Source organism: Salvelinus sp. IW2-2015, linkage group LG19 (assembly GCF_002910315.2).
Source record: "Salvelinus sp. IW2-2015 linkage group LG19, ASM291031v2, whole genome shotgun sequence".
Classification (NCBI taxonomy): domain Eukaryota; kingdom Metazoa; phylum Chordata; class Actinopteri; order Salmoniformes; family Salmonidae; genus Salvelinus; species Salvelinus sp. IW2-2015.
Genome location: NC_036859.1, coordinates 23,204,792 through 23,231,849, shown reverse-complemented (window position 1 = coordinate 23,231,849; position 27,058 = coordinate 23,204,792). Strand labels below are relative to the sequence as shown.

At 42.2% G+C, this 27,058-nt stretch overlaps 2 protein-coding genes across 4 annotated transcripts; one reads left to right on the top strand and one right to left on the bottom strand.

Annotated features, from left to right (window-relative positions):
• Nucleotides 1-338: 338 nt before the first annotated feature.
• LOC111979154 (testicular spindle-associated protein SHCBP1L) lies at nucleotides 339-5,640 on the top strand. The gene is made up of 10 exons (XM_024009490.2): nucleotides 339-1,375; nucleotides 1,520-1,669; nucleotides 2,906-3,120; nucleotides 3,196-3,282; nucleotides 3,402-3,620; nucleotides 3,790-3,895; nucleotides 4,032-4,185; nucleotides 4,312-4,562; nucleotides 4,685-4,804; nucleotides 5,117-5,640. Exons 1-10 carry the CDS (start codon nucleotides 989-991, stop codon nucleotides 5,372-5,374), a joined length of 1,947 nt encoding a protein of 648 aa, XP_023865258.1. The 5' UTR covers nucleotides 339-988; the 3' UTR covers nucleotides 5,375-5,640.
• A 51-nt stretch (nucleotides 5,641-5,691) lies between these two features.
• On the bottom strand, nucleotides 5,692-26,842 carry LOC111979152 (ATP-dependent RNA helicase A). Of its 3 annotated transcripts, XM_070448893.1 has the most exons (29): nucleotides 26,697-26,812; nucleotides 26,055-26,182; nucleotides 25,814-25,954; nucleotides 20,765-20,888; nucleotides 20,498-20,658; nucleotides 20,191-20,339; nucleotides 18,808-18,854; nucleotides 18,465-18,601; nucleotides 18,199-18,288; nucleotides 17,905-18,066; nucleotides 17,653-17,730; nucleotides 14,253-14,444; nucleotides 13,878-14,019; nucleotides 13,638-13,720; nucleotides 13,282-13,438; nucleotides 13,076-13,173; nucleotides 12,750-12,963; nucleotides 12,469-12,563; nucleotides 12,302-12,375; nucleotides 12,034-12,186; nucleotides 9,343-9,503; nucleotides 9,113-9,224; nucleotides 8,803-8,964; nucleotides 8,201-8,328; nucleotides 7,243-7,472; nucleotides 6,946-7,061; nucleotides 6,604-6,804; nucleotides 6,093-6,280; nucleotides 5,692-6,044 (listed from the first exon to the last, which is right to left on the bottom strand). In XM_070448893.1, the coding sequence occupies exons 2-29, from the start codon at nucleotides 26,163-26,165 to the stop codon at nucleotides 6,001-6,003; spliced, it is 3,750 nt and encodes a 1,249-aa protein (XP_070304994.1). In that variant the 5' UTR covers nucleotides 26,166-26,182; nucleotides 26,697-26,812; the 3' UTR covers nucleotides 5,692-6,000. The 3 variants fall into 3 exon arrangements, with proteins under 3 accessions (XP_070304994.1, XP_023865257.1, XP_023865256.1); XM_024009489.2 differs by having other exon boundaries at nucleotides 5,692-6,280; nucleotides 26,751-26,842; XM_024009488.2 differs by having other exon boundaries at nucleotides 5,692-6,280.
• Nucleotides 26,843-27,058: the final 216 nt, after the last annotated feature.

The following is a 27,058-nucleotide window of genomic DNA, read 5'->3' as shown; positions in this document are numbered from 1 at the left end:
TGTAGTAATGACAGTTTCAGTTATTTAAGACATTGGCTCAAATCTAGGTTTTGCATTTGGATTTCAAGAAAATTAACAAGGACACATTTTTTTACATTGACTTGCCAACCCCAATCTGATCTGCCGAGTCTGCTTCACAAGCGTTCCCGAAATTCTCAAAACTTTGCGTCTCTGGTTTTATAAACTCTGTGGTATAGTTTGCCAGCTTGTAGTCCTAAAAACCGGAAATGAGTTAGCATTTTCTACCTCTGGTTCGTTCAGCCATTCCTATGGGGGAAATGAATGGGTAAAAAAATGGGGTCTTGGGATAAATGGTGTAAAATAAGGTCTGATGTTAAAAAAGGCTTAGGCTATCTTATACGTTTTTTTCCCTATGAGATAATCAGTTAGTTAACATTATGAATTATGTTTTGATTACATAAATGTTTCACATTTTACAATAACATCAGCTGATGAAGACTATCTCATAGGACAAAATGTACAAGATCTCCTTAACCMGTGTTTACCACAGACCTCATTTTCAACATTTATCCAAAACCCCTCAAACTCACATTACATTTCCCCATAGGCTTTAGAGGCCATTACTATTGCTCTCTATGGAGTCCTTGGTTGAAAGACCTTGCCATCCCAATCTAGCTAACTAAACTATCTTAGCAAACCATTACAGATTCGATTTAAAATATCTCTCAATCATGAAAACAGACGAAGAAAAATTGCAATTGAGTCACTCGGATACTTGGCTTTATCAAATAGTTAGCTTGTGAACACAACTTATTCTGTTCACTTCTGAGCGTTTTGTGATGACGCATGCTACTTCCGGCTGCCGCTAGTACCTCGTGACCGTTTCGCGCTCAATTTTCAAATATTCAATCTGAACCAACTCAGGCTCGCGGTGCTGGGGCAAAAGTCGTTGGCTTTAGCTAACGGTAAGCAAGCGAACTAGGTAAATTTTTCGAAAAGAATCACTTTTATTTGCAAATCTTATACAATGGCAACTTGTGCCCCTGATCCTTTGTTTCCTCTGGAAGATTTTCATGATGAAACAGCACAGAAAGCAAGCAAGGAACATTTTAAAATACCTGTCTCAAGTGAGATGGCCCATGAAAAGGCCCAGTCTCATACCAGTACTATTCCGAACAGTGAGGTGCCAAGCTATGATGATGGTTTAACATCATTCTCTGCTGCTGACTCTCCTCAAATCGTAAGGAATAAAGTCCCTATGAGAAGGAAACGTCTGGCGCCAAATCCTGACAGCGAAGAGCCATTTGATGCTAAAGAGGCCCAAGTCTTGCCACAAATCTTCATCTCCAACAAGACATACACCTACGATGAACGTGTTGCTCTGTTTTGCGATCATATTATTGGCCAGTGTTCTGTAAGTGGCTAGATCTAGCTAACTAGTAATAACGTTCACTTACTTTAGCTACCCAGTTACCTAATTCATTTATCAACTGGCCGACAACCCAACAATGTTCACAGTCAAGTATGCTAACACATGTTTTATTTGCATGTTTAACAGGCAGAAGACGCAGATGAAGCTATAAGTTTCTACATAATAGAAAAACTTGCCAGCAAACGCTCTTGGACTGCAGTGTGGAAAACTTCCCCAGAAGTCCTGTTGGTAAACTGCGATATTGGCGACCTGCCATTCGTGGGTGTGCTTGTCGACGTAAGTTAGATAATTTAATTACGGTCCTTACTATACGGGATCACTGGGACGTTCCACTCCCTACCCCATTTAACTTGAACATTAAAATGGTTACGGTAATTTAAGGGTTAAGTCAAAGATTTTTTATAACTAACCCAAGATAGAACACAGCTGGTCGTTTCCAAAGGGAACAATGAGTCTTAATGGTCAGAACCAACCACGAGCTAGCGAGATCCTATTGGCGCGTTGTAGCATGTATTTGCATATTTCCGTTAGGGAACGCCTACTCTGAAGTGCGCGTGCGGAGTAACTCAATTCGCCCCTACCCTCCTAAACGAACTTTTTTTATTTATTTTTTACTTTGGCAAAGGGTAGAATCTGCTAAACGTAGTCCATTCGGTTCATAACAAATTCAAGTTTTGGGTAAAGAAACCCGTATTGAGATCAAATGTTTTATCGATGAGAAATGTTGCATAATATCGGCTAAAATCCATTACGCTCCCTCTTCTCCCACTGGGCTACCTCTCGTCACCATATTTGGTAGTGAGTGGAAACGACAACCGGATGCTTCACATAAGGGTTAGGGTTTAGGCTGTCCCAGATATCACTAACCTTTCATTACTAGCTAGTAGTTTTGTTACATCCWGATACAATTTCAAATATTTAGATACAGGTGGCTCAGCATAGAAATAGAATGAATATAACGGCAAATGGCTGCCTGGTATTGTGATGAAATCATTTCCATGGTAATGTAGAATGTTAATTCAAATGATAACTGATGTGGCTCATGCAAAGGAATGTATTTTKTGTAATGTCAGTTGAGTTGAATCAAATCACAGCACATATTGATGGCTAAACTTCCTGGTTTTACTTCTTGCTTTTCTCCTGTTGGTACACTCTCAACTGCTGCCAGTCCACCCATTATGCTATCATTGACTTGAATGGGGACGCCTGTTCTATTCATTCCATTTCTATGTGGCTCTCACATTCGCTAACACTAATGAACTTGCTTAGCAATCATTAGCTTGTTAACGCCACACTGCCACAGGCACAGTTAACATTATTTAGTTGACAGGGGCTCCCTCTAACATTAGCGTTTCAAACAAATACCGGTAGCTAGCTACATCTGTTAACAATGGCTCAAGAAGTTACCACTAAGCACCCAGGTCTAGATCACAGTACCATATCCACAATTCTGCCATAATTGGGATGCAAAGTGTCTGACCATTTTCCTAAACCTGAACTTTGGCTGTCTAGGTCAACTGTACACCATGCGAAGGAAAAAGCCTCCCTCTTCGAGTGTCTGTTTCCGTGGCAGAGCCATATTCCTCAAACATTGCCAATTTACCAAGAGAGTTGGTTGAAGATGTGTTGAGGGAACATGACTACTCTGTGCCAATCTTGGATGTCTACCCCATACAAGGAATGGGAGCTGATGTAGACAACATTGCAGAGTATCTGGAACATGCAAGGTGAATAACATTAGGGAACTCCTCTAATACAGTGTAAATCCAAATTCCAGATTTTGTCTTCATGCTTCCCTGCAGGTTTTTCTACGATTTTCTCTGGAGGGACTGGGATGATGATGAGGAATGTGACGAGTACGCAGGAGTCATTGAGAAACGCATACAGCTGTAAGCATACCCTCCGCATTTCAGCAGAGCCAACCAAAAACAAGCCACAAAGATTAGATATGGTGTCACTGCTGTGTTGAATGATGTTCACCTGGACTATGCGGTGTATTTGTCTGCAGGTATTATGACATTCAGGATGGAACCATCCCTGGTCCAATCAGCGAGCGATACCGCAAGACCCTTGAGGAGTACCGAAGCAAACGACTGGACTTGACAAAGTTCCAGACCAAAATCCGTGGGGAGGCCTTACCAGGGGAGGCTGTGGAGTGCTGGAAAAAGTACTATGAAATGTCAATGCTCTGTGGGCTCCTGAAGTTCTGGGAAGACCTGCGACTCAGGTAAGATATGATCATTGGTCCTAGCTTTTCTCAACATCCAACTACCAATGCTGACATAGTGTAAAACAGCTAGTATTGCTGCTCAACTAATCTTGTTCTTTAGTCAGCAGTTCTTGTAATGAGCCGTAGTGTTGATTTAATACCAAGATATTGCTTTAAATGTCTTTAGGAGCCATGGACCCTTCTATCCAAGGATCTACAAACGCAGAAAGGGACAGAGAACATCTGGAAGGATTGTGACACACATTGTTGCCCAGATAATGACAACAGACATGGTTGGTYTGCTGAATCTGGTGTTATTCACTGCAGTCATGTCATTTTTTTGTTGCAAAAATGATTGTTTTTAACTTGATTTATTGCAGCTTATCTCAGTTATTTCAAAACGTTATCTTTATTTCATTGTGACCCCAGATCAAGAACTTCTCGGCGGACACTCTGATCCAGCAGCATGACAGTCTGTCAGCCGCTCTGGACTCATGCTTCTCTGGGGACACGGTGGTGGTCTTCCCAGGAGAGTACCACGCAGTTGCACTGGCATCCCTCACAGACGACATCACAATAAAGGGTAAATACGATATTACTTTTTATATTCATGGCCATAATAAAATCTGTATATCCGTTAAAGTACAGCTGACAAGTGATACTTAAGCGTTAGTTGACCTTCATGCCTCAATGGTTCTATACTCTGCAGGAGAAGGAGATAGGAAAGAGGTGCTGTTCTACTCTGACCCATCCCATGACAACTTTGTGGCGTCCAAAGCCTCCAAGGTGATGCTCATGAACCTGACATTGGTGCAGCATGGAACCTGTGATGGCATTGTTGTGGTGGAGTCGGGACAGTTGACCCTGGACAACTGCGTGTTGAAGTGTCAAGGCACAGGAGTGTGTGTCCTGACTGGAGCCTCTCTGGTCATGAAGAACTGTGAGATCTCTGGTGCAAAGGTAGAGTTGTCATTTTGAAATATTGCTTTTGAGTTACATGGCTTATCTGATTGTTGATGTGTGGATGTAATCGAGACATACTAGAAAATGAGCACAGATTTACTTGACATTGACTTTCTCAGGGTGCAGGAGTGGAGTTGTACCCTGGCAGCGTTGCAGAGCTGCATCGGAATGAAATCCATCACTGCAGCAACCAGCTGGCGAAAGACTCTAAAGGTTCACAGGGTGGAATCAATCTCAAGGTATAGTATACAGTACTAGCATTATGGCTGTTCCATGTGAGGGGAAAATATATATTACACAAATGTACAGGTGGAAATGCCACTAAATTCCAGTGAGGTGACAGTGTGGAAGGAATCAACTTAAACCTTTAAATCAAGGAGGAACCCTAGATTGTCAGCAGCAGCATGATATCAGTGGTATTTTAGTACGTGTAATAAATGTGGCACAGTGAAGCAGAGCCTGAGACCTAATTAAATAGGTGACTTATGTTGGTGTCAACTCAAGTAGAAAACCAAGGATAGATCAGTGACAAAATTGTTTTCTATTCACAGGTTCTCCCTCAGCCCCAGCTGAAGCTGACAGACAATCATATTCATGATAACCACGGGTATGGCGTGACCATTCTTGTTCCTGACAATCTGTACAAAGCGAGTGAGGACCTGGAGCAGACAGCCAGTGGGGACAAGAACGAGACAGATTATCTTTCCAAGGCCCTGCAGAAACTCAGTTTGGAGATCATCACAAACAAACTGGAGTCAAACACCAAGGGTGATATAGGCTTGCTGCGCAAAATGTGGGTGAATTCCTGAGTCTAGGATTGCAGCATAAATGTGTTCTACACAATAGTTTAAACAATTTGAAGTAACCAGACTCACAATTTTACTGGATGTAGCTGTTGCTCAGTATCTTGCCATGTAACATTCGTTACTACTTTAGGTAGATTGATTTGTTTCAAGTGTTAGATTATATTTGTGTTCGTATCCATTTCAGAGAAAGATCCCAGCTTTTGTATGCACTGGCCCTATAAACAAACGTGCACTTTATGAATATTTCAATAAAATGTGTTATTCAAAATGAGTTGTGCTCCTTATTGTATCTTTACAGAGGAACTGCTAAGGAAATCTGGCAGTGTTGGAAAAAATGTATTTTATTGAATTTTTTTACTTAGTAATGACAGGAAACATACTTGAGTTGTATATCACTGACAAAATTAGGCTCATGACATGAAATACTTTTGGAAATTTCCATTAACCAAACTCCAACAAATTACTATTTGTTTTTTGATGCTTAATACCAGGAGATAACCTTGATTTCAGGGAGGGTCACAAAAGGCAAAACTAAAATATCCTTACATAGACCCACTTCTAACATAACACTCTAACGTCATATTATGAATTGTAATGAACAACATCTAAAAAGCTAACCTTCAAATGCCCTAATATCCCTGCCCCCCTCTGTATTCACCACCCCTGTTCCCGCCTCCATAACCACCACCACCCCTGTTCCCGCCTCCATAACCARCCCCACCCCTGTTCCCACCTCCATAACCACCACCACCTCTGTAACCTCCGCCCCTGTATCCGCCGCCGCCCTGGTATCCTCCACCGCCTCTGTAACCTCTTCCCCTGTATCCTCCACCGCCTCCTCCCTGGTACCCTCCACCGCCTCCTCCGTCAAACCTGCCCATCTTGGGAGGACGTGGACCATCTCCAAAACTGATAAGCACAAGACATGTAAACCAGCTGTATTTGGTATTCAAAACACAATGCTGTCCTATTACCCAGTGGTGTGGATTACTGTGCACAAATGTTGATAATCTACACAGAATAAACTAATCCATTATTACCACTACATGGCTTCACTACTACAAGTATGTAAGGTATGTCATGTTTGTTGATGTTCAGCAAACTATGGCTTCCAGGGCCCTGGTCAAAAGCAGCGCACTATGTAGGGAATAGGGTGCCATTTGGGATTTATCCTAAATGTTCCTACCCCCCCCCCCCCAGAGCGGAGATGTCTAATCACATGTTTATCTTACCGTTTATTGTTGACCATGAGGTTAAGCCCAGCTGCGGAGGGCTTGGAGATTTGACGGATGATGTTGAGCATGCGCTCGTTTGTGGGATCCAGCTGTTTGATGTACTCAGGGTCTTTGGTGACTTCCACAACAAGTGCCTCCATTCCAGCCCTCAAAGCAGCTATGCAGCCAGCCACATTATGCGGTATCTTCAGTTTGATCCTGTGAATACAAACAGTGGCTTGATCTCATGATTTTCATGCTCAATCTAACCCCCTTTTTAGTAGCGTAGGTATATAGGCAGAAAAAAAAAACATACATTTCTACTATTGCACCACTTTAAAAGATAGTAGCTACACTCACCAATCATCCAGTTCAACGATTTCCCCGTTTGATGTGATTTTCTTGGAGGCAAACAAGATCAGCTGGAGTGGGCTGACTAGTGTCATTCCTTTGGCTGAGATGGCTCGAGTCCGGATCTGGTGGAAATAAAAAAATAATACATTTGGTTGCTTGCAGCTTGTACACCAATTTGATAATGATTTTTATATCTGAACATTGACCCTTTTAGCTCACAACAAGAAAAAAAGGGTATACAACCTACGATACACCAGTACATTCATATTATGTAGTTATTGACCTCTAAATTTGAGATCCTACCTTTTCGCTAAAGACGAAGAACGGTGATGGGTAGGTCATGTCCTGGCTGCTGAAGGGGCAGTTGACAGAGCATTTGTGGATGAGGGCATTGCGCCCCTCKGTGGTGAGAATCTTCCTCTTCTCCTTGTGGTAGCACACGTTGGGATAGGAGCCGTATGTCAGGAGAGAGATGACCACGTCAAGGTTGTTGTCGGGTCCAACGTTATTGAACATCTGTGTCATCAAGCACTCTAATGAAAACACCAAAAACATTTTTAAACAATTTCAGGCGTGATTGTATATTATGCCAACACTGCAATACTATTGGGTTGTTCACATGGAGCGCGTCTCAAATGGCACCCTATTCCAGTGGTGGAAAAAGTACCCAATTGTCATAGAAAACAACTCAAGTAAAAGTCACACAGTAAAATACTACTTGAGTAAAAGTATTTGGTTTTAAATATACTTAAGTATCAAAAGTAAAATGCAATTGCTAAAATATACACTTAAGTATCAAAAGCATTGTATAAATAATTTAAAATTCCGTATATTAAGCAAACAAGTCGGCACAACTTGGATAGCCAGGGGCACACTCCAACACTCAGACATAATTTACAAACAAAGCATGTGTTTTTATTGAGTCCCCCCGATCAGAGGCAGTAGAGATGTTCTCTTAAGTGCGTGAATTGGGCCAGTTTCCTGTCTTACTAAGCATTCAAACTATAACAAGTATTTTTGGGTGTCAGGGTAACAGATTGGAGTAAAAAGCACTATATTTTCTTAAGGAAGTAGTGGAGGAAAATTATTCAAAAATATAAATGGTAAAGTACAGATACCCCAAAAAACTACTTAAGTAGCACTTTAAAATATTTTTACTTCAGTACTTTACACCACTGCCCTATTCCCAATAATGTGCACTACTTTTGATATAGGGATATAGGGGAAATGGTGTCATTTGAGATGCAGCAAAAAAAATTACCCTCAGGGAAGCCAGAGTTGATGAGGATCTCCTTCAGCTGCACTTTGGCCTCCCAGGTCATCCTCAGTGTGGACATGTTGAGCCTCTTGTGTTCACAGAATCTGGACTCTGCATCCTCACCTCCCATTCTACAATAAAAAAAGACAAGTTAACAAGCCGTCACAACCTTCATTTGCCAGGTAGTGAGAAGGAACAGGATTGTATTCCCCCCCAAAAATGGGTCATTCAGCTGACACGTCTTCCTACTGCAATGAATGGCATTACAGTGTTCTGTCTGCAATCGTATCAGACACAATTATCAGTGGCATCTGTTTAATTGTAATCCATGAGAGGATTGTTTGTTTTTAATTATTATATATATTTTTGTAACCTTCATTTAACTAGGCAAGTCAGTTATGTTTTTTTTTATTAAAAATGTTCAATTATGGCCTAGGAACAGTGGGTTCACTGCCTTGTTCAGGGGCAGAATGACAGATTTTTACCTTGTCAGCTCAGGGATTCGATCTTGCAACCGTTCGGTTACTGGCCCAACGCTCTAACCACTTGGCTACCTGCTGCCCATAGATGTACATGTTGCATGTTTCTATGAAGCCTGGACTCACCTCACATCGTCCCAAGCCTGGAAGACTGACAGAAGGGCCACGTGGTCTGAGAAGCGGGTGCCAGCAAAGTTGCGGTGCACATAGCCCAAGCGCTTGCCATCATTGATGAAGGGCTCTGGGAAGCAGGAGGCTGCTGAGATCGTGCACACCGCATCTCCAACACTAGAAAGCAGAGCAAAGAAAGCACCATTTCTAGTTGGAAATATGAAACTGTGTATAGAGATGAGTCAATATGGAAKAGTATCTTAAGGATAGTAATTTAGGGAAGGACTTTACAAAATGCATGCATGATTTCTGATGCAGCACTCACTTGAATATGCAGCCCATAATCATCATCTTCCCCAGACGCGGCTCGATTGGAAGCTTTGCAAGGATCCGACCAAGCGGAGTCAACTCGTCGTTTGTGTCCAATGCATCCAGTTCTAGTGAAATATATCAAGGAATTGTAAATGCCAACCCTATTTAAGGTGGTTGGTAATGTTTACTAGAACACTAGAGGACAAAACAAATCTGTTAAGGTCAAAGCTAAAAACGTCTAACCTCTCAGTGTGTGTTCTGCCTCTATAACCGCGTCCAGGGGAGGGGGCTCGATGGCCTTGGAAAGGAAATGGCCAATGGCTCCTAGTCTCAGCAGCTTGATGCTCAGGGCTACCTCGTGGAGAGGAGTACGGAATATCTCAGGGGTCATATGGGTCTCCAGTCTGGGATGAAGAAAAGGGTAGAAACAGAAGCACACATTCATCACTTGTGGAATTCAAATCAAACTCAGTTTTGACATAAAAGGGTAAGAGTGAAAAAACAGAGTTTATATTCATATAGCATCTCAGAATAGTAGTGTTGATCTAAGACCAGTTTTMCCTTTTGTATCATAATTCATAAAATTACACGGACACAGGGACCTGATCCGAGATCAGCACTCAGCTTTTTGAATATGGGTTCAGAAGTTTGGCATCTCTTCAACGCTAATGAGGGCTGAGTTCAGGGCCCAGTTGCATTAAACATCTTTAGTTAATTTCCCCCTTAAATTAAGTGACAAAGTTCAATCTAGAATACTAATTGAAACAAACCACCACACCACCTGTGTTTTGGTAAAAAGCTGAGGGATGGGCCTGGAGAAATGTAAGCACACTCAAATTCATGGACATTATAGTTTTAACCATGTTTTGAGGCTATACAGTTTGGGTGACCACATGTCCCGAATTGTGCGGTAGAGTCCCACATTTGGCTGATTGTACCGCAACGAAACAATTATGTTCTGCATTTTCAAAAAAATTCAAAACACAAGTAATTTAAAAACAAAAGGTACATATGTGCCGTACTTCAGTCAGACATTCCGAGCTGTTTCTTGCAGTCCTGTTGTGCTTATGTAAAGACACAGTGCCTTCGGAAAGTATTCAGACCCCTTGACTTTTTCCACATTTTGTTACGTTTCAGCRTTATTCTAAAATTGATTAAATAAAAACATTTCCTCATCAATCTACTCACAATACAGCATAATGACAAAGCGAAAACAGGTTCATAGATATTGTTGCTAATATATATATATTTTTTTTAGGAAATACCTAAAGTACCTAAGTATTCAGACCCTTTGCTATGAGACTCAAAATTGAGCTCTGGTGCATCCTGTTTCCATTGATCATCCTTGAGGTGTTTCTGTGGTAAATTCAATTGATTGGACATGATTTGGAAAGGCACACACCTGTCTAAGGTCCCACAGTTGACAATGCATGTCAGATAAAAACCAAGCCATGGGGTCGAAGGAATTGACCATAGATCTCAGAGACATGATTGTGTTGAGGCATAGATCTGAAGGGTACAAAAAAATGACTGCAGTTTTGAAGGTCCAAGAACACAGTGGCCTCCATCATTCTTAAATGAAAAAAGTTTAGAACCACCAAGACACCTCCTACAGCTGGCCGCCGAGCCAAACTGAGCAATCGGGGAAGAAGGGCCTTTGTCAGGGAGGTGACCAAGAATGGTCACTATGACAGAGCTCTAAAGTTCCTCTGTGGAGATGGGAGAACCTTCCAGAAGGACAACCATCTCTGCAGCTCTCCACCAATCAGGCCTTTATGGTAGAGTGCCCAGACGGAAGCCACTCCTCAGTAAAAGGCACATGACAGSCTGCTTGGAGCTTGCCAAAAGGCACCTAAAGACTCTCAGACCATGAGAAACAAGATTCTCTGGTCTGAAGAAACCAAGATTGAACTCTTTGGCCAGAATGCCAAGCGTCATGTCTGGTGGAAACCTGGCACCATCCCTACGGTGAAGCATGGTGGTGGCAGCATCATGCTGTGATGTTTTTCAGCGGCAGGGCCTGGGAGACTAGTCAGGAACGAGGGAAAGATGAACAGAGCAAAGTACAGAGAGATCCTTGATGAAAACCTGCACCAGAGCGCTCAGGACCTCTGGGACGAAGGTTCACCTTTCAACAGGACAATGACCCTAAGCACAAAGCCAAGACAATGCAGGAGTGGCTTCGGGACAAGTGTCTGAATGTCCTTGACCAGACTTGAACCCGATCAAACATCTCTGGAGAGACCTGAAAATAGCTGTGCGGCGTCACTCCCTATCCAACCTGACAGAGCTTGAGAGGATCTGCTGAGAAGAATGAGAGAAACTACTCAAATACAAAAATCAAATACAGGTGTGCCAAGCTTGTAGCTTTATAACCAAGAAGACTCAAGCAAACACACATAGAAAAGTGAGTTATAGATTTGTCATTCTCATTGAAAGCAAGTTTAAGAAGCGGTAGATATGTTCTATGTGAAATATTTCTATGTTTCCCGTTTTGAAGGCTTGTTCTTGCGTCTTTTACTTTTGGCTTTGTACACCAGCTTCAAACAGCTGAAAATACAATATCTTTGGTTATAGAGACACCTGAAACCCCACCTCTTTAAGGAATACCTAGGATAGGATAAAGTAATCCTTCTAACCCCCCCCCCCCCTTAAAAGAGTTAGATGCACTATTGTAAAGTGGTTGTTCCACTGGATATCATAAGGTGAATGCACCAATTTGTAAGTCGCTCTGGATAAGAGCGTCTGCTAAATGACTTAAATGTTAAATAGAAAATATATTTCACAGAGGTTTAAGACAATGATTCTCTACACTGGTTTTGTCACTGACTGAAATTAGGCTAAATATTAGAATTTTAACAACCAGGAAATGGCAGAGCGATTTCTTTATATTGCACCTTTAAGATTTTTATGCAACGGGGCCCAAAGACTTACTTGTCGAAGCGTGCTCTGCTACACAGATGAAAGCAGAAGCCAGCCCGGACGCGGCCGGCGCGACCCTTCCTCTGCTCCAGGTTGGTCTTGGAGCCCCAGACCGTGGCGTAGTTGGTCATGTTGTTGTGAGACGTGAACAGTTTCACTTTCTGCCTTAGAGAAAACACAAAACAATTGGTGGACATTAGTAGTTACATTAATTATCATTGCATGGGAGTGTAACTAAAACAGATAATTTAAAGTACAGTATATCAAGTGAGAAACTTACTTGCAAGAGTCGATGACATATACTACATCATTGATGGTAATACTGGTCTCTGCAATGTTTGTTGACAAGATCACCTGAAAAGGATAAAATATAAATAACAAAAATAACGATAACAGATAAATCATTAAAACTTTACAGGAAAAACCTTAAGACCCTGCCTGACTGACCTTGGTGATGTTTTCAGGCACAGGCTCAAATACCCTCCTCTGCTCCTCTCTGGGGATCTGAGAGTGGAGAGGCAGAATCAGGTACCGTTGACGCCCTGGGTGAAACAAAATTAACAACAAGTCAATTTACTGGTGTCATTACAATCAACAGCATTTCTATGGCAGAAACTTGGGTGATTTGGGACTAAAATGAAAACAATGCATTTGTTGACATCAATCCAAATACTTTGACCAGCAGTTTTTCTACGGGAGAACCAGTGATTAGTATTGAGACCACACACCAAAGTGTGGGTTCATCTCCAGGTGTTTCTGCATGGAGTAGATGAGGTTCCAGCCGGGCAGGAAGATAAGCACGGCCCCGGCCACCTGGAGGGTCTCGATGTACTTCAGCAGGGCCTCCACCAGCTCAAAGGGAGTCTCCTTCTCATTCATCTGGGCCATGGAGCGCTTAGTCTCTGGGGTGTACTCTGGCCCACATATCACATTACAGTTGGCCTGTGACAAACAAGAGGAAGAAACATACACATAGAACACACTTCCGTAGAACAAACAGTGGTTAAATTAAATGGTTCTCTGTGCTTATGACCGACAAAGTACTATCCCATACCTCTTCATCTCCTCCTTCCTCATCTTTGTCCTTCCTCTTTCTATCACTCGGAGGTGGAATGAAATGTGTCATCTGAATGCAATCTTCCAAAAAGTACTCTGGAAAAGATACAACCCATGGCTATCCATTACAAACCCATAAACTGAACGATATGAAGGTTAGATGATTTAAGAAAGTTTGCGAGCTCCATTTGACTGAGCTCTTACCTTGTACTGGGAATGTGCGACCAAACACCTCGATGACAGGGCAGTTGAAGAAGTACTCTCTGAACATGGTGGTGTCGATGGTGGCAGACATGAGGATGATGCGGACCTCTGGGTAGGTCTGGACCACGTCCCTCAGCACCACCATGAGGAAGTCAGTCTGGGAAGAGCAAAAAGTAAACATTACTTACTTTAGTACCGAGGGCTGATTTCCCAGACACAGATTAAGCCTAGTCCTGGACTACAAACCATTCTCAATTGAGACTCTCCATTGAGAGTACTTTTTAGTCCAGAACTAGGCTCAATCTGTACCCCTAAGGATTACAATTTGTTGGGGGGGGGTCGTCAGATATACGTACATTGATGTCTCTCTCGTGGATTTCATCCACAATCACATGGCTGATCCCGCGAATACCTGCTTCCAGCTTCCGCAGTAACACACCTGGAAATAGAGAAATACACCAAATTATGCTATATAGTATTCATATAATTGCATGTGTCTTCTGCTATTCTTAACCCGAGCTATTCTCAACACCAGTTGTATTAGCTACATAAAACACCTAAAGTATGAATAACAAATGAAAATAAGAGACCCTTACCAACAGTGCAGAACATGATGCTGGCATGGGGTCGTGGGAGGATGGATTCAAAGCGGACGCTGTACCCACAGCTCTTACCGACATCCTCTCCTCTCTCGTAGGAAACACGCTCTGCCACAGACACTGCACTGATACGCCGGGGCTGACAAAGAAGGGAAGGGGTTACTGTGAAATAGCAGTCATTCAGATATCTGCACTTTAATATTCTATTTATCTTGTATGTAACAGTCCATGTCCTAGACCTGTGTTTGTCTGTAATGTCTTAATGTTTACACAATGCCACAAACAACATTTCCCAATTGGACAACAAAGGCATTATCCCATCACAAGCAAGGAACATATTCAAATACATGAATGTTTAATTTCAAGTCTTACCTGGGTTACAATAATGTTACACTCGGACGCCCTCCCACTCTTGATGAACTGATCCAGGATGTACTGAGGAACCTGGGTGGTTTTGCCACAGCCGGTCGCCCCTCGAATGATCACCACTGAGCTGCCCTGAACGGCAGTCATTATCTCCTCCTCAAATTTCTTCACTGGAAGCCCGTCTCGCTCCCCAATGACCTAGGAGACGTTTTTTGCATGTCAGTCAGACATAACACAGTCCCATGCAAAATTCTGATATTTTGCATAGCAATATACAATGATTGTCCAATTTGTCACAAAAATGTGCCGATGTGGGTAAAGGTTTGTTGATATGTGGCTTGATTGAACCATATGGGGAAAATGTTGAAATTGTGAGCCCTCTTTTTGTACTGCGGTGGTGGGTCAGTTTTATGTGATAATATTGCGATGATATGACTGTTTTGTGGAAAAAGTGTGGTGAATGGTCAAATTTGCAAGCTCTCGCATAATATGCGGGGAACAGTTGATTTGGCACAAAAACATGTGATCACAGAAACCAGGAATCCGGGAGGGACTGATAAKAGGACATAATTTAACACTAACTCAAGATAATTGAGTGATTCCTCACAAAACCAGACCCAAAAATTCCAAAATGTTTCTGATTTGATCCATAGAATGGTCATTTGAAGGAAGGATTGTTTACATATATTTTAGAATTTATCTAAAAGCATATTAATACATTATTAATTGAAGTTGGAATATTTGTGACATTTTGGCCTTGCACAGGCCGCCTCCATTAAGACTATTGGCATATCAAAGTACCAGAGCAGGATCTCTGATAGTTTTAATGTTATGGCCAATTGTATACAGAGAAACTGGCATAGTAGGCAATGCAACCAATCACACCCCTCATATTACTTGTATCAGTCTACATCATGCATATCACCAGCAAAGGGTGAACATTTTGAATCCATTTTCACATTCACTTTGTTGCCAATGTTTACTAATTGGATCATAACTCTAAAAGTATCAGAGATCCCACTCTGGAACTGTGATATGCCAGTCGAATATAGTATGCTCAAGAATATATTGAACAATTAGCCCAATCAGAAATGGTATATTTTCAATATTCATGTTTTACTTTTCAATATTCATAAATTAAAGCTGCAATAGGTACAGTGCATTCGGAAAGTATTCAGACCCCTTACTTGTTCCACATTTTGCTAGGTTACAGCCTTATTCTAAAAATGATTACATTGCTTTTTCCTGTCATCATACCCCATAATGACAAAGCAAAATTAGGTTTAGACATTTTTGCTAATTTATATATTTAAAAAAWATTATAAAAGAAATCACATTTACATAAGTATTTAGACCATTTACTCAGCACTTTGTTGAAGCACCTTTGGCAACGATAACAGCCTCAAATCTTCTTGGGTATGACGTTACAAGCTTGGCACATCTGTATTTGGGGAGTTTCTCCCCTTCTCTGCAGATCCTCTCAAGCTCTGTCAGGTTGGATGGGGAGCGTTGCTGCGCAGCTATTTTCAGGTCTCTCCAGAGATGTTAGATTGGGTTCAAGTCCGGGCTCTGGCCGGGCCACTCAAGGACATTCAGACTCTTGTCCCGAAGCCACTCCTGCATTGTCTTGGCTGTGTGCTTAGGGTCGTTGCCCTTTTGGAAGGTGAGCCTTCGTCCCAGTCGGAGGTCCTGAGCGCTCTGGTGCAGGTTTTCATCAAGGATCTCTCTGTACTTTGCTCCGTTCATCTTTCCCTCGTTCCTGACTAGTCTCCCAGTCCCAGGCCGCTAAAATAAATCCCCACAACATGATGCTGCCACCACCATGCTTCACCATAGGGAAGGTGCCATGTTCCCTCCAGACGTGACGCTTGGCATTCAAGCCAAAGAGTTCAATCAGACCAGAGAATCTTGTTTCTCATGGTCTGAGAATCTTCAGGTGCCTTTAGGCAAACTCCAAGTGGGTTTTCATTTGCCTTTTACTGAGGAGTGGCTTCCGTCTGGCCACTCTACAATAAAGGTCTGATTGGTGTAGTGCTGCAGGAATGGTTGTCCTTCTGGAAGGTTCTCCCATCTCCACAGAGGAACTCTGTCAGAGTGACCATCAGGTTCTTGGTCACCTCCCTTACCAAGGCCCTTCTCCCCTGACTACTCAGTTTGGCCGGGTGACCAGCTCTAGGAAGAGTCTTGGTGGTTACAAACTTCTTCCATTTAAGAATGGAGGCTACTGTGTTCCTGGGGACATTCAATGCTAGCCAATGTTTTTGTACCCTTCCCCAGATCTGTGCCTTGACACAATCGTGTCTCGGAGCTCTACGGACAATTCCTTCGACCTCATGGCTTGGTTTTTGCTCTGACATGCACTGTCAACTGTGGGACCTTCTATTGATAGGTGTGTGCCTTTTCAAATCATGTCCAATCAATTGAATTTACCACAGGTGACACCAATCAAGTTGTAGAAACATTGAGGATGATCAATGACAACAGGATGCACCTGAGCTCAATTTTGAGTCTCATAGCAAAGGGTCCGAATACTTATGTAAATAAGGTATAGTTTTTCATTATTATTWTTTTTTTTTACAAATTTGTAAACATTTCTAAAAACCTGTTTTCGCTTTGTCATTACGGGGTATTGTGTGTAGATTGCTAAGGATTTTTATTGATTTAATTCATTTTAGAATAAGGCTGTAACGTAACAAAATGTGGGAAGAGTAAAGGGGTCTGAATACTTACCTTTTTGGGCGACCCGACCAAATTCATATAGATATGTGCGTTGTGGATCTGTAATTCTGGTTGAAAGCCAATCTAAGAAGCGGGTGATCTGTTCTATGTTRGCTCTCTCCCATTCATAAGTTCAGTTTTTGCAGCTTTTTCTTTTGATTTTGTACACCAGCTTCAAACAAGCCAAAAATACAATATTTTTGGTTATTGAAAAGACATTTCTCCGGTTTAGATGGTACAATGATTCTCTACAATATATTGCTTGTTTTGTCACAAACTGAAATTGCGCAAACTATTAGCATTTTAGCAACCAGGAAATGGCAGAGCGATTTCGACATATTGCACATTTAAATGCAAATTGTTTTTTGTAAATCTAAATACTAATATTACAGGGCAAGCGGTAAAGCTTCATATGACACCAATTTTTGCTTTGTAGCACCTACATATATGAAACATTATGGAGTCTTAAAGGAGGCCTGGGTACAGACAAAATGTACAAATATTCCAAATTCAATTCATTATTTCTCAATTATGCTTTAAGATACAAATATCAAATACGTGTCAACAACTCTACTTCCAAAGAGCCATTCTAAGGATAAAATGTGAAAATCCTCCAAAACAGGGTGTGTCAATGTCCCGTTTTCATTAGGAATAACTCAATCGCAGTTAAGTGAGGGCAACAACATACCTTCTGTAGGCTTTGATCTTGTTCCAATTGATAAGTCAGCTCATGGTGCAGGTCAGTGCTGATTTGCTCTGGGGTGCACTACGGGGATACGTAAATTATACTTTTAGATAGGATGGACGGCCTACCATGACAAAATAGACTGCTTTAGTTTTGAGAAAGGTCAGATTATGAAGAGAATAACAGTAGAAAACACAGATATGTTGTTGCATTTCTTTTAGTAAATGTACAGCTAGAAACAAGTCTTTGACTCACAAATGCTAGTGGTCCATCGTCAATATTGCTGCTGGTCCAGGGGTTCCAGTTGACTTGCGGAGGGGACCAGGGCACCACCCCGGCCATGCTCTGTTTCTGGGAGGGCTCAAACACAGCCATCTTCCCTTGGACCAAAGACACTGGAGTACTTGGATCAGGTGGCTGGGGACAGGAAAAAGGTTTTACTCATAATCCTCATATTAAATCACATAAAGTACTTTTCTTTGCAACAGGACAGATACTAATTGAAACTGTATAAAGGTTAATAAATGTCATCATATAAATTAGACTTACTGGAGGTGGAATTGCAACACCCAGTTCTTGGGCCATACTCTGCAGCTGATGTTGCAGATCATCCACCACATTCACCTCAAAAGCTTCCAACTGTGAAGACACCAAGGTTCAACTGTAAGTTAAAAAGGCTTGCTGCATACTTAGTTCTAACCTTGAGACATATAAAATAAGGTGAACAAACAAAACATACAACATTAAGACCATGTCATTAATAAAGCAATGTAATAACTCCAAATATTTTATCAGCAGTAAAACACGTTACTTACAATTTCCCCCTCTTTCTTCTTAGTGACACCAGAATAAGGCTCAATGACACCCAGATGGTAAAGTTGACGGACAATAGACAGCGCAGAGGACTGGGCCGCAAGCTTCTTGTTAGAGCCATGCTCACGGGCAATTATCTCTACAAAACAAATGAAAATGTATTTCTTATTCTGAAGTCACATATTTGTTGTATCCAGAAAGCTACTAAACTAGGTTGTCAGTGTTCACATTATCTCCTGAATTTGGAAAAATCTAATATTTCTGACTCAGGTTAAAAAACGTAAACAAAGCATTTTACATCTGATAGACAATTCAGTTTGCATTCAATGAAAAGTTTGTACTTACTTCTACCAAGCTGTCTTACAAATAACTGCATCTCAGCAATAAAGCTCCTGAAGTAGAAGCAAAAAAACACTATCATCCATAATGTTACTAAGCCTAATTCACTTTATGAAAAATCTGAATAATGTGTAACTCGTGTTTTTACAGTAGATAAAACATGTATCAATCATTGGACCAACTGACCTCTGAGCTTGAGAAGCCTATTGTCCAGTCTGATGATAACCCTTGCCCTTGGGGGAGCCAGTATGTTTTTCTGCCAGACTTCAATCAACAATCAACTTTATCACCCCAGCCACTGCCCCATCCCTAGTGGAACAAGTGACACCAGAAATCAAAACCACACAATAATCTGCCCATTCCATCCCCCATTGTGGATGCAACCATATAACAACTTTAGTGCAGCCTAAAGGATGTCACATGTCTTGACAAGGTAGGTTGTGAATTCTGGCATCACATCTCCACTACTATTCACATTCAGAATTACTGACCGAGTCCAGGTAAATTAAAATAGGATCAATATTGTACTAGTAAGGTATTGGTTGAGGTCAGAGATCATATAATTAATTATGGGATTATAGGATCTCTATGGTTGAGGTATAAATAGCTCCAAAATGACTTGAGAAAAGTTAACCGAGATCTCTCAGGTGTTAACCGCACACCCAGGAGGGCTCTGTCTCCATATAAGTCCAGCAGAAAAACATACAGTCCCCATAACTAATGTACAGGTAACTGCCAAAATAAAGGAAACACCAACAAAGTGTCTTAATAGGGCATGGGACCACGAGTCGACAGAACAGCTTCAATGTGCCTTGGCATAAATTCTACAAGCGTAAGGAACTCTATCGGAGGGATGCGATGGTGGAAAATGCCATCTCAGGCAGCGCCCCAGAATCTCAAATAAGTGTTCAATTGGGTTGAGATCCGGTGACCAAGACATACACAAACACCCTTTAAACCTCCTATGCTCCTTTGAGACCCTTCTTCCAAAGTCACTGAGATTGCTTCTTCTTGCCATGGTAGCCAAAATAATGGGCAACTGGGCATTTTTAAAACATGACACTAAGCATGATGGGATGTTAATTGCTTAAGTAATTCAGGAACCACACCTGTGTGGAATTACCTGCTTTCAATATACTTTGTATCCCTCATTTACTCGTGTTCACTTTATTTTGGCAGTTACCTGTATGTCTACAGGCAAGGCAAGGAAGGCTCTTTGGTTTGTCATGGATGCTTTGGAGCAATATTCCTGATAAACGAGTATATAAATGAATCTATGGAAAATCTCCTATTGGAACCAGRCTGGTCGCTGCGTTACCAGAGTTCAGGCTGGTTCCACCAGGCTAACTGATCAACTTCCAGGCCAAAATATTTCCCCATCCTCCTGACCTGTTGTGGTCAGGCCCAACTTGGCTGTATTTGTAATCGGTTTGATTCTTCTCCTTCTGGAAAAACTGGTTCAGACGGGCCTTGGCGTTCTCTAAAGTCCAGTTGCCATGGAGTCCTGCATTCAGATCTACCTCCTCAGACTCCAGAGTCTTGATGGGGAAAATAAACACTTCAAAGGTTCAAATCAGGCATGCGTGAAGACTGAATTACTACAAATGCATTTCTTAGATTAAATATAATTCAGCATAAAGATAGCTAATAGATATGAAACAATGCCTTGTAAAAATAGTGAATTGACAGGTCCTACCGCCTGTGCCTCCTGCTCATCTCTCTTTGAGTAGTAGTCCTTTAGATTGGCCCCACGATCCCACGGAGCATTGCTGTTTGCGCCACCTCCGGAATAATTGCCGCTACCGCCCGAATATCCCAAACCAGTGACACCTGGGACTGGCGCAGAAGGTGCATTCACTGATGCAAAAGTTAAACGAGATGAGTTATGACACCATGGGAATGTAGTTAACAGAACATAGACAGTGTACAGACCTACAAGCATTTGGTGAAGTCAGCCAAGTACCTTGCTCAGCTTTCACAACCAGGTGAGGAGGGATAGGTCCACTTGGAGGAAGACTTCCAAAGCCAACGTTCCCTCCATCACCCCCTCCTCCACAGTCAGGCACACTGAAGTCAGGTCCACTTGCCTATTAACAGGAAAATAATGTTTAATACCGTAATAACATGACCATCACCAAATGTTTAATCTTGGATGATAAAAAGTATGGTTTGTTATCAATAAAATGTAAAAAATGGTGCAGTGTTCAATTTGGTTGCTGGGTGGCAAGGAGATCCCTTGCTCTGGTAAAAACATTGACAACTATGTGCTGTTCAAGGGATTGTTAAATAAATGTTAGAATCATTTGTTAATATCAGCACCTCTTGAGGAGCAGTCAGAATTAGCTAGCTACACATTTCAGACTAATCCTTTTAGCTCGATTAGAGTTATACAGCAAATAACTCCATGCTTTTCATAATCAGTAAACATCAATTGATCATGTTATTTCAGATAAGTGAGAGRCACTTAAATCAAATTTTATTGGTCACATATTTAGCAGATGCTATTGTGGGTGTAGCGAAATGCTTGTGTTCCAAGCTCAAACGGTGCAGTAATATCTAACAATTAACAAAACACACAAATCTAAAGAAAAATAATGGAGTTAAAAATATAAATATTAGAACGAGCAATGTCGGAGTGGCATTGACTAAAATACAGTAGAATAGAATACAGTATATACATACTGGAAATTAGTAAAGCAATATGTAAACATTATTAAAGTGACTTGTGTTCCATTATTAAAGTGACCAGTGATTCCATGTCTATGTATATAGGGCAGCTGCCTCTAAGGTGCAGGGTTGAGTAACCGGATAGTAGCTGGCTAGTGATAGCTATTTAACAGTCTGATGGCCTTGAGATAGCTGTTTTTCAGTCTTTCAGTCCCAGCTTTGATGCACTTAAACTGACCTTGCCTTATGGATGTTTGTGAGGGTTTTAGGGGCCAAGCTGAATTTCTTCAGCCTCCTGAGGTTGAAGACATGCTGTTGCGCCTTCTTCACCACACTGTCTGTGTGGGTGGACCATTTCAGATCGTCGGTGTTGTGTACACCGAGGAACTTGAAGCTTTTCACCTTCTCCACTGCGGCACCGTCAATGTGGATAGGGGCGTGCTCGCTCTGCTGTTTCCTGAAGTCTACGATCAGCTCCTTCATTTTGTTGACGTTGAGGAAGAGGTTATTTTCCTGGCACCACACCGCCAGGGCGCTCACCCCCTCCCTGTAGGCTGTCTCGTCATTGTTGGTAATCAGGACTACAACTGTTGTGTCGTCAGCAAACGTGGTTGAGTTGGAGGCATACGTGGCCACGTAGTCATGGGTGAACAGGGAGTACAGGAGGGGCTGAGCACACACTCTTGTGTTGAGGATCAGCAAAGTGGAGGTGTTGTTTCCTACCTTCCCACCTGGGGGCAGCCCATCAGGAAGTCCAGGACCCAGTTGCACAGGGCAGGGTTCAGACTCAGGGCCCTGAGCTTAATCATGAGCTTGGAGGGTACTATGGCATTGAAGGCTGAGCTATAGTCAATTAACAGCATTCTTACACAGGTATTCCTCTTGTCCAGATGGGATAGGGCAGTGCGATTGCATCGTCTGTGGATCTATTGGGGCGGTATGCAAACTGAAGTGGGTCTAGGGTGTCAGGTAAGGTGGAGGTGATATGATCCTTAAGTAGCCTGTCAAAGCACTTCATGATGACAGAAGTGAGTGATACAGGGTGATTGTCATTTAGTTCAGTTACCTTTGCTTTCTTGGATACAGGAACAATGGTGGACATCTTGAAGCAAGTGGGGACAGCAGACTGGGATAGGGAGAGATTGCTGCGCATGCTCTGAGGACGCGGCTAGGGATGCCGTCTAGGCCGGCAGCCTTACGAGGGTTAACACATTTAAATGTCTTACTAACGTAGGTCACGGAGAACGAGAGCCCATAGACCTCGGGAGCTGCGTTAGCGGCCCTGTGTAATCCTAAAAGCGGGCAAAGGTGTTTAGCTTGTCCGGGAGCAAGACGCCGGTGTCTGCGAAGTGGCTGGTTTTCCCTTTGTAATCAGTGATTGTCTGTAGACCCTCTCACATACGTCTTGGGTCTGAGCTGTTGAATTGCACTTTGAATCTGTACTGACATTTTGCCTGTTTGATTGCCTTACGGATGTAATAACTACACTGTTTCTATTCTGCCATATTTCCAGTCACCTTGCCATGGTTAAATGCGGTGGTTCGTGCTTTCAGTTTTGCGCGAATGCTGCCACCTATCCACCGTTTCTGATTTGGGTAGGTTTTAATAGTCACAACATCCGCTATACACTTCCTGATGAACTCAGTCACCGTGTCCGTGTATACGTCAATGTTATTCTCAGAAGCTACCAGGAACATATGCCAGTCCACATGATCATAATCTTGAAGCATGGATCCCGATTGGTCAGACCAGCGTTGAATAGTCTGTAGCACGGGTACTTCCAGTTTTGAGTTTCTGCCTATATATAGGAAGGGATGAGCAAAATGGAGTCATGATCAGATTTGCAGAAGGGAGGGGCATGTAGGCATTCCGGAAGTTGGAGTAGGAGTGGTCGAGAGTTTTAGCTGCGCGAGTAATACAGTCAATGTGTTGGTAGAACTTCCGTAGCGTTTTGTTCCGTAGCGTTAGCTTTGTTAAAATCACCAGCTACAATAAATGCGGCCTTAGGATATGTGGTTTCCAATTTGCACAAAGTCCAGTGTAGTTCCTTGAGGGACGTCGTGGGATCGGCTTTGGGGGGAATATACACGGCTGTGACTATAACCGAAGAGAATTCTCTTGGGAGGTAATACGGTCGGGATTTGATTGAGTTATTCCAGGTCGGGTGAACAAAAGGACTTGAGTTTCTGTATGATTCCAGAGTTTCTGTACCACCGGCCGTGATTGGGAGTCCCATAGGGCGGCGCACAATTGGCCCAGCGTTGTCCAGGTTTGGCAGGGGTAGGCCGTCATTGTAAATAACAATTTGTTCTTAACTGARTTGACTAATTAAATAAAGGTTAAATAAATACATTTCTGTCTGCGCGATGTATTGAGAACCCAGCTGGCTGTAAGGACGGGGACAGTATATCAGGAGAGCCATGATTCCATGAAACAGAGTATATTACAGTCCCCGATGTGTCTATGGAATGAGATCCTCGCCCTGAACTTGTCTACTTTATTGTCCAGAGACTGAACATTAGTGAGTAATATACTTGGAAGCGGTGGATGCTGCCTTCGGAGCTGGACTAGAAATAAACTCAGAATATCTCTTCTCCACCGGTGGCGTCTTGGAGCAGCCTCTGGGATAAGTTAAATTGCCTTGGGGGGTACGATCAAAGGATCCAATTTGGGAAGGTTGTATTCCTGGTCGTAATGCTGGTGAGTTACCGCCGCTCTGATATCCAAAAGTTATTTCCGGCTGTATGTAATAACACACCCAAAAACTTTCTGGGCTAATATGTAAATAACAAAAAACAAAATGCTGCAAAGTTGCGTAGGAGCTAGAAGCAGAGCGCGCCTATCCATTTGGCATGTCGCCAGCTAAGCAAACAACGAGTCAAAGACTAGGCTTTTTTGGAAAGAGCTTGACATTGGCAAGTCATCTTCCTGGCAAAGTTGTCAGTCAGACCTCTGTCATCACCACTATAGATGGCAAGCAAATCAAACAATATTTGGATATAACGTTAGCCATTGAGTCCTCTGAAAGTTAGCTGGTTAACTAGCCATATTGACGTGATGTTATTAGCTAGTCAATTTGACGGGGTCCATCAATCATTATAAAACAGGTGGGTCTAATCCTGAATGCTGATTGGTTAAAACCGCATTCCAGCCGGCGTCTATTGAATAAGTTACCACCGGCTAAATCTATGATGTTAAAAAAGCTACTGTTGTTATTCTGGCTGCACTGTTTGACATGACCCTAAGTTAGCCGCAGTTGGCTAGCTAGCAAGCAAGGGATAAGAACGTTGCCAGCCAGTATGGTAATGGAACATTTAGAACMAATGACTAGGTCGCATCCATAGATACAGCTCAAAAAGACTGAATAACTGGGTTGCATCTCTGGCAACCGAACCGATAGAACGACCAGTCGGGTTCGGTAACAACCCTAGATTTGTGTCGGGACTAAATATTGTGGAAGGATGAAAGAGTATGAATAAATTCATCAAAACAATGTTTTAAATGAAAATATGGCAATCATTATTTGAATATGTAGGTAACCCGTTGTATAAAAGTGAAGCCGGTGCTTGGAGGATATATCGGCATGGTTTTCTAACAACACCCGTGCCAATACATCCTCCAAACACTAGCTTCCCAGGCATTATCACTTAAATGTAGCCTATCATGTCTGTCACTAGCAATCGTGAGTAAACAAATGTTGAAAAGGGGGTAATGTTAGCTAACTTCGCTAAATAGGCTTACGTTGGTTGGAGGAAAAAGTACATTAGTTATACTTACCACTATGTTTAGCCAACCGTACAAAGTTTCTACCGGTAGRTTGCAACGGACACATTATTAGCCAACAGTACAAGAGCAAATGTGCCCTTCTGGTGCTTGACAGGCTGCGCCCACAAAGGACGGGAAATTAACCTAAACCACTCACACTAACTTGTCAGGTATAGTTCACTGCAATTTTATGACTGAAATATCCAATTAATGGTTGCCAATATTGAGAGATATCGTGAGGCTATGCTCACGTTTCTGAATTATACATGATCAATTGATGTTTACTGATAATGAAAAGTATGTAGTTACTTGCAGTATAACTGATGATATTTAGCACTATGCGCAACTGTTTTGCATGGAATAATCAGAAATGTGTAGTTCTTACTATGCTCTTCAAGAGGCGATGATAATATAACCAAATAGTTCACATTTATTTAATTAACAATCCATAGAAAACGGCAAGTAGTTGTCAATGAATTCAGCGGAGGTGTGGGTCTCCTTGTTCCCCAGCAGCCAAATTAATCGCTCTGCACTGTGACGTTAAATTGATAACCTATTGGGCGAGATTTTTATAACTGACCCCAAGGGCTGGGACTTCTGCTGCATTCATTTCTCCAACTCGGACAAGATAATTGACAAAGTCTCTAGCAGCATTTGCCTGGGCATCCTTCTTATTGGTTGAGTTTCCCATTCCAGTGTAGTTGAATCCCTCAATACGAACCTTGGAAGAGGAATAACAAATATTGTATATATATATAAAGCTACTTCTGTTATTTACCAGATGCTTGCAAATAGACATATTTGAAAGAATTTTAACTGACCTCACACAGAAACTTCTGTCGGTTTTTGTTTCCAGCGGCTCGAATGTCATAGCTGGGTGTTAGTTTCTTTTTCCCACACCAAGCATACAGGAAGTTCTTGATGTCCGCCATGGCGGATTTGTATATCTCTGTTGGGATCAGAGATTAATCGACTTTATTCAGAGCAACTGACTTGTATCAATGATTCAATAACTTTGAAAACACCAGAAAAACCAAGCTCAGGATGCTAGCTTAGATAACTAACTAAGAAGGGGAATAATGACCTAGCTGACGAACGTTAACGCAGTGATCTGCTATTGTATTGGCAAGCTAAAGCTACACGAGCGTGGACGCTGGCTAAATGCAATATTTTAGAGGCTTTTACAAGTCCTAACTGGCCGTAATGTTATCTAAAAAGTAATGCACAGTTAGCTAGGTCAGACAAAACAAATAATCTAGATATTCGGCTTGGTTTACGTTAGCTGAAAGATATACAAGCTAACGTTACTAGCTAATTCAGGTAGCTACGTTAGCTAACGTTAGAAGGCAAACGTTAGCTCGTTTAGAAGCTCAATCTTCAGTTCTGTACTAGCCAATGTTGCAATGAAATTATGGCCAGCTAGCTAAATACACTTCACACAACTTTCACTTTGCTTATCTTACCCACTCGACCTCCACCAGATAATTTTTCAAACGAGCCGGCGAGCAAATACAAACCATTCAGACGGCAGACATGATAGCACTGGGGCACGAGTCGGTCAGGCCTGGACTCTGGGCGCATGCGTGGCTAGGACGCACTGGAGCCAAACAGCAAGCGCCCCATAGCGGTAGGCCGCTATCTAGATCTCCCCAGACACCTGACTCTAGGCCAGTGGTTCCCAACCAGGGGTACTAGGATCCCTGGGTGTACTTAGCCTCTCCACAGCGTGTACTTGAGAAGTTTAATCTGACCATAGACTGACGTTCCATCACACCGACAGCGTCATTGCATTTTGGTAAACCAGAATTACAATAATTTCCAATGA